The 12,184-nt window shown below is 33.9% G+C and overlaps 1 protein-coding gene across 3 annotated transcripts in view; it reads right to left on the reverse strand.

Moving 5' to 3' along the window:
• Positions 1-11,635: 11,635 nt before the first annotated feature.
• Positions 11,636-12,184, reverse strand: part of NAPB (NSF attachment protein beta) — a 33,776-nt gene continuing 33,227 nt past the window's right edge. For all 3 annotated transcript variants that reach the window (XM_044660754.1, XM_044660752.1, XM_044660753.1), the window contains one exon: positions 11,636-11,797. In XM_044660754.1, the coding sequence (XP_044516689.1) occupies positions 11,687-11,797 (111 nt within the window). In that variant the 3' untranslated portion in view covers positions 11,636-11,686. The remainder of the gene's footprint in view (positions 11,798-12,184) is intronic.

Below are 12,184 nucleotides of genomic sequence, written 5' to 3' on the forward strand. Positions count from 1 at the left end.
AATGCAGCCCCTTTTAATGGGGAAGGAGTGTATTGTTGAGCTCAGTTTTTAATATCATTTAGGTACAAAAAAGAATGACCATTTAACAAAATTTTTAATCTTAAACCCAGTAACAATCTCTTCACTGACTCTACAAATAAGACTACAAAAGAGCTCCGTCATTTCTGAAATTCCATGAGTAATTGTTACCAAAGAATCCAGCAGTAGTGTGCAGTATTTTGTCACAAGGTGCTGAAAATTTATGCAAGAGCTTGAGAATGTATTGCGGGCTGCAGTAGCTTTAGTCTTCTGGCATAATGTAGTGATTGTGGGAATATCTGGAATTCATTGTGGTAGTTGGCCTCAGGTAGATTTTCTTGACTAATGATTTCCTGCTACTTTTTGATAGAGGCATAATTCTCCTAACTTTCTTATTTAAGATTAGAATTTTTTTTGACAAACATATAACATTATAGAATTCCAAACATGTTTACTTGAGATATTCCAATAGCCACAACTCAAATGTGTAATTCTAGGTTGTATTTTAATAAGATTTCAGCAGGCATTAAAAATAATAGTGTAATCATCTCAGTGCATTTCAAGCATAGCATATTTTTCTCTGCAATATTTCCTTGAGAAACTTCTTTTGTTGCACTTGCTGCTGGTGCAGTTTTAACTAGAAAAACAAAACAGACTTTGCCAAGTTTGAGCTCTACATTACTAACACAAGTGTTCCAGTTTTTGAACTTGCTTTATTTTGGTGAAGTACTTTGGTTCAGATGTGGTCCTTGGCATAAATCCATATGTTCATGTCAAGAAAGAATCTTAACCATAAAATGTTTTGGCCCATCACTTATGTTTTCCTTTAAGTTTTATTTTGCTAAATATTCTGTGAAGAGAAATTGTATGGGGTAGTTGTAATTTCTTTTGTTTTCATGAAGCCACTGGAAAGTGCTTTAACCATGTCTATTTCTCTGGAGAAAGTCTGTTTTACTCTTTTTGCAGTAATTTGACTTTCATATACTAGTGTCATATGTTTAACCAATTTCTAGTAAAATATTCACAGTGACTTAAGAGTTTCACCACAACTACAATTTTAAAAACTCGATCTTATAAAAAGTAAAAAATTGCAGGCTGTGTTTTCCCCTCTATGAGGTCACAACTTTTTTTTTTTTTTTTTTTTTAATTTCTTGGAGAGGGAAAAATCTACATTAACTTGCTTTTCTCAAAAAAACAGTCAGAAGGAATTTGGATACTAGATTTTTATTTACTGATAGTTTAGTGGTCTTCAATTTTTGTAACTTTTCAAGGAACAATAAAGCTTTACCTGTTCAATCTTTTGAAGAATGGATGCTTAGTTTCATTGTGCTGTACCTATTAAGTTCTTTATATTCAGGACTTAATTATAAATCTAGACTCAGGTAAAAACTGAGTAATAATTGTGACTGAAGCACAATCAACTATCTTTAATTGTGTGAACAGCGTTTAAAATGAAGGGTCTGTAAGCTATTTTATGGTATACTGTCGAAATTAAAATACTTAAAATATATATTAAAAATGTTAAAATAGTGTTTTTTTTTCATAACTTTGGATTTCTCCTTAATTGTAAATCTTTTATCCTATTTCAGTACTGATAAGCATGGTACTGAAGGGAGAAGGATAGAGAAGTCTTTGGAATTCATGTAGAAATAATTCATGCATCTTAATTCTGTTATGTAAAAATTAAAATATACCACGCTATCATAAATACAACATTAAAGTTAGAACATTTTGCCATGATAGATCTAAACATTGAATCTTCAAGAAATCTTTCATATTATATCCATAAATATGGAGAAAGTCAAATTTGTAGAATGAATTTGAACTCCATTAGTGACAATATTGTTAACTGAAGAAGTTTGTGGCAATTGTAAAAAGCAGGGAGAGTAATAAAACTGCTTATATTCGAGAAAGTCTAATTAATAACAAGGACTTTCTTCTGTGGGGATATAATTAAGAGAATTGAGAAATCTAGTGTCCCATGGGCACCTCCAACTCAGCATTTCTAAAACAGATGTCATCACTTTTCCCCTGCCTACAGCTTTATCTCTTGGGGTCCCACCACATCTTCCACGTGCCCAACTTCAAAACCTTGGTGTGGGCTTCCTTAGATGTCACAGCTGAGAAATAAGACAATTGTCAACTCCAACTTTCACATCTCTTGAATTGGAACCCTCCTCCCCTTTTACACCACCATGATCTGGACTACCATAATAAACGATTTTTTTTTCTCCATTCCGGCCTTTCTCCTTCTAGTCTCTCTCTTCATGAATCTATCCCAGAACAGTAGCTCGAATCGTCCAAGCAAAGGCCATGAATTTTAGTAAGGGAAGAAGAACCTTTCGGAGGAAACATGCCCCCTTGTTCTTTAAGGCCCTCCAAAATCTGCCTTTAGGCTAACATTTTGGCCTCATTCCACAGTACTTCTCAACATGTTCTCTTCAAACTAGATGATTCCGTGCATTCTCAAGCTAGATTCCCTCCCTGGAATACTCTCAACTCTTCAAATTTGCCTTTTGGAAAGGTACCACCAGGAACCAACACTTGTCTGTTCAGTCTACTCCCTACCACCAGCTGTGTTCTGATCTTATTCAAAGGCCTTGGAACAATTTGGATCTCTTTTCCTAACGTGGATTATGCTTTTTCATGTATATGCTTTGCATTTCCATTCACCCTTCTGTTCCTATGGAAGGGAAGCTCTGGATTTTGTAATTTGTCCTACACCTCTATTTTGAAATGCTCCCAAAACAGCCGCCTGTGGCCATTTAAAAGCTTTAGATTCTCAAATTTAGGAGAAAGAGCTTAAGGATTAATTTCTCTTTGGGACTTTTTAGAGATCAGAGTCCTGAGTAACAGTTCTGGGCATGCTAACTTTAGAAAGACCTTTGAGCGGTGCGAAACCACTATCTGGAGAAAGGAGGACGCTGAGTCTAGAGATGAGACGGGAACAGGAAAGGGCGTCATCGTTTACATTCACCTGTTTGGGAGGGCTCAGACTTCTATCCCAAAGCAACCCTGGGCCTCGCTGAGAGCCAGGAGAGCCAGGCGGGAGGGAGGTGCCTCGAGGCAGGATAAAGCCCTGCTCAGGCAGGGCTCCTCGCTGGGATTCCAGAGTATCTCTATAGCAAACGCCCAAGGGCATAGCAGGGAGAAGGGGACACACAATGTCTGCTGTTATGTGCCAGGTTCTATGCTAAATGCTTCACAAACATCTCATTTGATCTTCACAACTGCCCGGGGAAGTGGGTTCCCTTATTTTAATTGAAAGTGAGGCAGGCAGAGGATAAGTGACTTGCTCAGGGTCACCCAGCTAGTATATATCTGAGGCCACATTTGGACTCAGGTCTTCGTGATTGGGGCCCAATATTTTATCAATTGTGCCACTTAACTGCCATTGAATGACTAAAAGGATTTTGTTGATATATTCATTTTGTATTACTGGATTTGGGTTGAATTTACACTAGAAAGACCAGGCATATCAATTGATGCAATTTTTTGACATTTGAATACAACCCAAATTATTTCTTCTACTTCATACTTCAACTTTCCTATATTATCAACATTTCTTAGCATTCTAAAGGCTTTGAATAAAATATGTGCCTATGAGGACTGGATGCATCAGATTGTGCCTATGCTTATGTGCTTCATACTTTTGTTGTAAATAAGAGGAACTGATCCTACATTTATTTTTATTGGGCCATAGCTTTGCCTATATTACATTTTCCCCATTTGAAGCATCAGAAGAATTATTCAAATGTTTATAGAACTTGGTGAAAAATTATTTACAAAGTAAAATAAAATTTTATCTTTGCATGTAGTTTGTTTTGTTTTTCTGATTTTTCAAATACTTAGGATTTATACTTTGGTTGTCATAACAATAGAGCTTTGCTCACATCCTTACGATAAAATGTCTAAGATATTCTCTGAACAGATTTTAAAATCAGGAATATCGCATCCCACTCATCTGATAGTAAACTGGCAAATAGTGAATTCAGATATAGTAAATGCTAAAACCATAATGTATGAAACAGAGACCAAGTGTTCCTCAATTGATTCTAGCAAGGATGAATCCATCAGTGAAGTTATTTTTTTCAAATCACAACCTAAAAATTACTTAGTAATTTGGTTCTGGGACGTAAGTGCATGAGAAAAGAGATAAAGATCTACAGTGCCTGAGAGGTAAAGGTGGTGCTTGGCAATGGGCTACAGCTTCTCAAGCAGAATAAGAATAGTCGCCCTGCTATGTATTCTACAACCCATGTCACCGAGAAAAGTCTTGTTTCTTTTCAAATATTTTTAGGCAAATGTTTAGAAATTTTAAGAAATGTATAGATGCTGAGGGCCAAGATATAACAAGCAGTGCCATAATTAAATGAATTTAAAAAGTTTACTGGTCTAATTGTTGCCCTTGGTGTTATCCATGTAAGAAACCTATCCATAAGAACTAGGTGAAATAGCTTCAGAGGGTCAGAAAGGGGGCTATTCTTGGTTCAATAAAACTGTCACAATTTATTGCTAGATATGAAGTACCTTCATTTTGATCTGAAAAATGAAAGGAAGCAAAATCTCAGGACAAATTTTGTCCAGCATCGTCACTGTGGAATCCTTTCATTGAAAATTACCAGAAGACATTTATTTATTCCTGATGTTTACCTAATGATTAACGAATAAATGCTACTTTGCAAGGAACACTGCAATTTATTCAATATGCCAAGCCAGATTTGGCCTAAAATTTTAGTTGGCAGTACACAGACAACAAATACTAGAAATCATTGATACCAATTAGTTTTGTGATACGACTTTATGACTGGTAGCATCCTAAATGTATACAGATGCTAGAGTTACTGCTTACTTTTTAAAAAGCCAGCCTGTCCCCTACACTAAGCCCTTCTAGATCCCTGGTGGAACAGGTCTGTCAGAAATGAAAATACTTGGATGTCTAAACCTTTTTTTGTTGTTAAAAATCTACCTATGGCACTTGAGTTTATGGACTTGAGTCCTCTTGTGATGGTGAAAAAGGACTTAATGGTAAAGACAAATGTCACCTTATATATGTATAAGGTCTAGTTGTGGGACCCCAGACAAGTGACTACAGTATTCATAAAGGTTTCTTATCTGCAAAATATTTGCACTACTTAGCCCAGTTTTATGTGCTTTGTCAGCACTAAAGCTCTGAAAACATAAGTTATAAACCATAAAACACCATATAAATGAACTAATTCACCCAAATATTGCTTTTCTCTGATTCAACCTGAAATTATTTGTTCAGGAATTGACATAATTTCAGGGTATTTTTAAAAAGTCATGTTCATAATATAAGTACAAAAACAGAATATACCCATAAACCTCAGTAAAACTTGGATTGGGGGCAGCTGGGTAGCTCAGTGGATTGAGAGCCAAACCTAGAGAAGGGAGGTCCTAGGTTCAAATGTGACCTCAGACACTTCCCAGCTGTGTGACCCTGGGCAAGTCACTTGACCCCCATTGCCTACCCTTACCAATCTTCCACCTATGAGACAATACACAGTATTGGCTCCAAGGCAGAAGAGTAAGGGTTTAAAAAAAACAAATTTATATTGAGGAGGGAAGGAAAATGACTGATGCTCTTCAACTAAATGAGCAATGCTAGTAAACTGCAACTAATCTAGAAGTTAAAAGAAAACACATTTGAGCCCGAAGATAGAAAAAAAGAAATGAGTTATCCCCAAATAAAATGATCTATAAAGATTTCATATCAAATGTGTGAAACCACAAATGATAAAATTGAGTTTTCTAAAAACTTAATTTTTTAATTTCCTAAACAGGAAAGAGCTTTAAAAAGATTTTCAACAAAGTTATCTATTTATATAAACTTTCAGGTAGCCAATTAATCACAGCATTTCTGATAATGGAAATTTCACTATATTAAATTACCACTGTAGGCTCCATAACCTAACTACCTATCAGCGATTGACTTAGTACCTGTTGACTTAAAATTTCCAGTTTTAACTTAGTGGGTAGATTGGATTTGTTAAGGAAGCCATCTCTGACAGCTAAGCAATAAGGAGAATTACCAATCATCACGTTATCATAATTTTGACTTTATTACTGTACAAGTTCACACAAAACATACACAATCTGTTCCTGCTAAGGCAGAGTTGTTATTAAATGGTTTTCATTTTAAGTTTTCTGACCTAGAAAGTGATAGGAGAAGGAACATCAGCAGCTTAATTTTCTGTACTTTACATTATATGAAAACTGCTGTTATCACCATTTATAACACAGGCTAATTAATTACATTATAACTGACATGCTAGACTGCCAAATCTACAAAAATCACAATGTTTACATTTAGACAAATATGTGCACAATAGCAGAGAAAACACACTGTTAAACCCCACAAAAGCTAGTGCATATAGTTAGCTATGAGATCATTTATGCATATCACAATTGTGCAAAAATACTGTTTTCATATCATAGGATAAATAAAAAAGTAATCACAAAAAAGGAAATCAAGAGACAAGTTGTAAAAACATTTCCACAAAAGCGATGCTTTTCTGTAAGAAATTTTGCCTGTGACTGTCATCTTTGACCATGAATAACCAAGTGTAAGCTTTCTCAAATAACTTGGTTGATCCATGGAAAAATATTTACCATAAATGAAAATCAGACTTGCTAAAATACAAAAACTGTAACATAATTCTGTAATTATTACTGTTGTAATCTTATGAGTCCTGAAAACCCAACTCCTTAACTTGTTGAAAGAAATATGGCACTCATCCATTATGCTGGGATAGCAATTCAATGCAATTACATTTATATTCACTCTTATTCTAGTTTGAGTTTTTTTTTTGTTTTGGATGAATATATATCTTTATCTTCTGACTAGTTTGTTCCATCAGTAAGAAGTTATTTTCCTATGCTTCTATGCTATGAATAGCTATTAGTTCTTAACAAGTGCTGATAATAGGTTGAAACAATTTGTTACAATATAGATGGTATTATTGACCATTTAACACATATGAATCCTTAAAACAAAGTGGCATGTTCTTTATTAGTCTATGGATGAACTGACTTTTGGGTGCTGAAAAAAGGAGAATGAACAGAGCCTTCTTAAAAGAAAAAGTTCAATGACTAAAATTATTTTTGTCGCATCTTGCTGATCACAAAGGCTTAAAGAAAATGTGTAAGTAGTAAGCAAAGAAAAAGGAAGCACAATCAATTAAAAAAAATTTTATGAATATGGTGAAGAAAGTCACCCACATCTGGCAAATGTAAAACAGCTTTCCAAACCTGATAAATTTTCAGTAAGTACCCAACTATTAGACTATCAGATAAAAGTGTGTATTGTCTGAGGTTAAAAACATCTTTTTCTGCACAATCAAGTATTACAATAAGAATCTGACTTTTCTCTTTGGTTATTTTGCCTTTAGCCCAAGGTGGTATGAAGAAAGATCATTTTTTTCTAAAGTTATTCCAAAGAAAGCAACGATTGTTTCTTGAAATATTGTGTTGTGCTCCACTTCAATTTCTAATTAATATACTATTCTAAAAAAAATTCTGGTTTCATAGCCCAAGGAAAAGCCTCCCTTCCTCAAGTCTCCCAAGGCATTTTGTTTTTGCAATTCCAATATAATTATCATGTAATATTTACATATTATACTTATCTGCCATATTCCCAGCACCTATTACAGTTCTGTCCACAGAGAAGGTGCTTAGTAAATGATGACTTAAATTGAACTGATAATTGTATTTCATAGAATTTTAGAACTGAAATGGTTCCTTCAAGGTTTATTGATTAGCCCAGAGAAGTTGTAACTTCTTCCTTTCTATTTCATCATTCTATTTCAGTATCACAAGCCTAGATGATCGCAACAGCTTCCCAAGTGGTGTCCCTGACTCTAGTCACCTCCGATAATTCTATAAGACCACTTCCAAACAATTACTAAAGCATTACCAATGTGATTAGTATTTATCCTTTAGCTCAAAAACTTTTCATAGCTCCTCACTGTCTACTGAATAAAGTGCAAATGTCTCTGATATTTAAGGCCTTCTACAATCTGACCTCTAATTACCTTTTTTGACCTTCTCTCTCACTCTCTGACATGTACTCCACAATCCAACCAAAACAGTTTTTTCCCATTTCTTGAACATGACTAACCTTGCCTTATCATTGCTTATTGCCCTTTATTTCAATCATCATCAGTCAACATCATATCCATCCTTCAAGTTCCAGCTCCAATACCACTTTTCTCAAGAATTCTTCTATGATCACTTTCGCCCAAGAGAATCTTGACAATCTCTGAACTTTGAATCACTCTCACAGAACTATGACATTTTGCCTCATAATTTAAGCATGAACAAATCTTATCTCTCTCAATGGTTATATCATTTTTAGTCATGTCTGACTCTTTATGGCCCCATTTGGGGTTTTCTAGGAAAATACAATGGAGTAACTTGCCATTTCCTTCACCAATTCATTTTACAGACAAGGAATCAAAGGAAAATAGTGACTTGCCCATGGTCACACAGCTACTAAGTGTCTGAGGCCAGATCTGAACTCAAGAATATGTGTCTTCCTGACTTCAGGGCTGGCCCTCTATCCACCGTGCCACCTAGCTGACCAGAATGTTATCTACTTTCAGGAAAAAAAAATCAGAATCCTACAGAATAGTACCTACCACAATGCACTGCACAAAGAAAGAGCTTCAAAATCATTTCTTGGATGAATGCACCAAAACAAAATCCAAGTTTCCTTCTCAATTTCTCAGTCTAATACGTTTTAAAAATACTATTAATTTCCTAGCACTACCTCGCCAAAAACAGTCCCCTCTCTTGTAGCAAAAGTATAATTAAGCAAAGCAAACTGACATAGCTAATCTTTCCACTTTAATTTTACCTAAGGGTCATACAATTCAATATTTCTCACTAACCTGAAAAGTTATAAAATGGACATAAAATAATTGGCATTCTTTATATTTATCACAATCAATAAAATACATTTGCAAAAGAGGAGACAGATGAAGTCAACGTGTAAATTTAGTGGGGAGAAGTGTTTCTTTCCAAAGTCAGAAATAGCATTAAGCCAAATTCTCACTATAACTTGTAACCAAATCTCCTGATACCTCTGGGCATATGATTTCATTGACAACTGCATAAACTTTTCATGAATTCATTTCATAGTTTTCTAAAAACTGAAAAAAAGAACTTCCAAAATAATATTTGAAAAACTGACAAATCAGGATGTATTTTTCTCACTGTTACTTTTCACCAGCATATTTTAGAAAGGGCAGTACAACTTGACTTTCTGGCTAAGGATTCCCTGTGACATATACCCAGTTAAAGGTGAAGACTAAAGGTTTACACAAACCAGAATGAAAAAGCCCCTAAATGGTGTACAATTATGAAAAGTTAAAATCATGGCAAAAATGAACCAATCTTACTCTTTACTTAATTATCATGAGTCTAGAAAAGAGCCAGGAAAAAGTAAAAACATACAAAGTAAAAACACTCAGTATTGTAATGTGTAGACAAGTGTTCACCACCACAATTTATGACCAAATCCATTGCTCTTACATCTCCAAATAATATTCATTTTTTTCCCCTTTCTGGGGTTAACATGTTACTGTAAAATATAACACTATTTTAATCCAAGAAAAAAAGATTTGGTTAGTTTTTAAGAAAACAAACACCAATTATAAAGAGGTTTTTTTTTTTAAATTGGGAATATTCCTAAAACAACATACTTTCAAATTCTATATAATCATTAGCACTTATGATCGCTCCATTATCACCCAGAATATATATGACTTTAATTGGGCAATACAGTTTAAAACGAACTTTGGGATACCTTAATCTTAGTATCTAAAAAATATCAACATAGCCATTTCAGTCTAAGAAATATTAAGAGTGGCACAGTGATAGGCTAGAAACATTACTGTGTCTACATACGGTATTTGTTTAGTAACCTAACAGCTAAAATAGTTTTTATATATGAAGACTGAAAATATATAACTCCAAAGATCTTAACAGTGAAACATTTCAAATGTACAATCATCTGCTGAGAGATTCTTAATGGTCCCCTAGCAAGTTTATTTGCCTAACCAAAAGGATAATCTATAAGAATGAAAAAAGGAGCAGCACTGGCCTCACTAATTAAACCAAATGCATGTAACTCATCATTAACAAGCCTAAAAGTCTACCTTTGCTTGATATAACACAAATGTATAGCAAAGAACACATCTTAATAAGGTTAAGTGGCATTGAAAAAGTCAGAAAAATATATTTCCTGATCAAACAGTTTTTATGATTGAGGAGAGGAAGTTATTTCTACCATAAATTAGACGTGAGAAATATTTCCTAATGAAATGACTGTTTCATAAAGGCTACACATATACTTTATGTGTACCTAGTATGGAAATAGATTTTCTATACTATCTACATATGGTAATTTTTGCAGTAATAAAAGATGAGAGTTAATTTTTTTCTGGGTCTATACATAGATATTTGTTTGGAGGGTTTCAATATTTCAATAAATATCACATGGTAAATACAACACACCACTTTTTTTAGTTTTATTTAAAAAACATTTTAACACTTCAGAAAAAAGGAATAAACTAGCAACAAATTTCTAAACACATAATTGCATAGGTATAATTAAGATAACAGATTCTTAAATAGTGATTATAAGTTTGCAAAATAATTTATATACATTATTTCATTTAAGGCCTCACAACAATAGTGTGAGGTAGGTACAACAGGTAGTAGTGTCACCATTTTATAGGGAAAGAAACAAGCTAAAAGATATTATTAAATGATTTGCCAGAGATATACAGTTAGTAGGTGTGAGAGATTGGGTCTGAACAGAAATTTTTCTGACTTTTAAATTAGCACTCTAGCTACAATGCCACACTTTCTAAAAATCTTTACATGGGCTAATTTCATGTTATGTTTTTCTTGAGTTTTCCAGCAATATATGATGATAAATGAATTTGATTTTACCTTCATTTCCTGGCATGAGAAAAATAAACTGTTGGCTGTCCCTACACTCATGACATCAAGTAATACCAACAAACCCAGATTATAGATTTTTTTATGCCCATAAACAGGGCTAATAAAAGCAAAGGAGCTAATCACTAGCACCAGTAAGATAGCTTTGTAATGACTAAAAAAAAAAAAACTTAAAACTAAATTTTTCTTAGAAAAAAAAAAAGACCATAAACTCGTTCCAGACAACTGCCCTTTACATACATATGTTTAAAGCTAGTACAGATCAAAATGTTAATATGTGTATTCCATATGCACAAAGCATATATTTACATGATTAAATAACTGGTGCTAAAGCCTAAGGCACCATACCAAAACATCAAGCAAAAATAAAACCTGGGTTCTTTAAACATGAAAAGGAATGAAAAATAAATTATTTCATGAAGTATTTTTTCCAGTGATCTTAGAAATCTGACAAATATATACTAATTCCAAAATCACATAAAAACAATACTGGAAGACCCTTATTCATCCATTTCTTCATATTATAGACACAGGGATCTTAAACAATATGCAATCATCTGGTTTATATGCAACATAAATGAAGCCATTAATGGGAAATGGGGTATCCCATAATGGTCACTGGCCATTAACATATATATAAATAGGAGTTAGGCTGCATGCCACAAAGATTATAGGCAATTCACTTCAGGTCTCCATCTACTTCTCCATCCCCTTGAATTGATTTTTTGATCCGAAGCAACATAGTAGTAAGCCACTGATCCAAGCGAGATATTGAATCAAATTCTTTAACCTATTTTATGGAAAGTAAAAAAAGGAATAAAAATGATGCAAATTAAAAACAAAGACAAAATATACATTCTACACAGAATTCTAATATATAATATTTAATCTATTCATTTGAAAAAGAGTGCATTAAGAATGCATCTGGACAAAATAATCAGACAAGATCAAGGTCCTCAATACATGCTCGAAGAGTGCCGTCTCTGTCAAGTTCTAGCATGCTGGAAAGTTTCAAGTACAGCCCTAATGACAAAGCATATCATAAGTAGGTTGGCCACTAAGTGATGAACTTTTGAATAGACAATCCATGAAATAAAAGCAAAAAAATAAATCTCAATCCTGTTTGGCTCCATTTTCTTCTGCAATGATAGTCTTCTAAAGTATCCCAGAGGGTGCT

The sequence above is a fragment of the Gracilinanus agilis genome, chromosome 2 (assembly GCF_016433145.1).
Source record: "Gracilinanus agilis isolate LMUSP501 chromosome 2, AgileGrace, whole genome shotgun sequence".
In the NCBI taxonomy this organism is placed as follows: Eukaryota; Metazoa; Chordata; class Mammalia; order Didelphimorphia; family Didelphidae; genus Gracilinanus; species Gracilinanus agilis.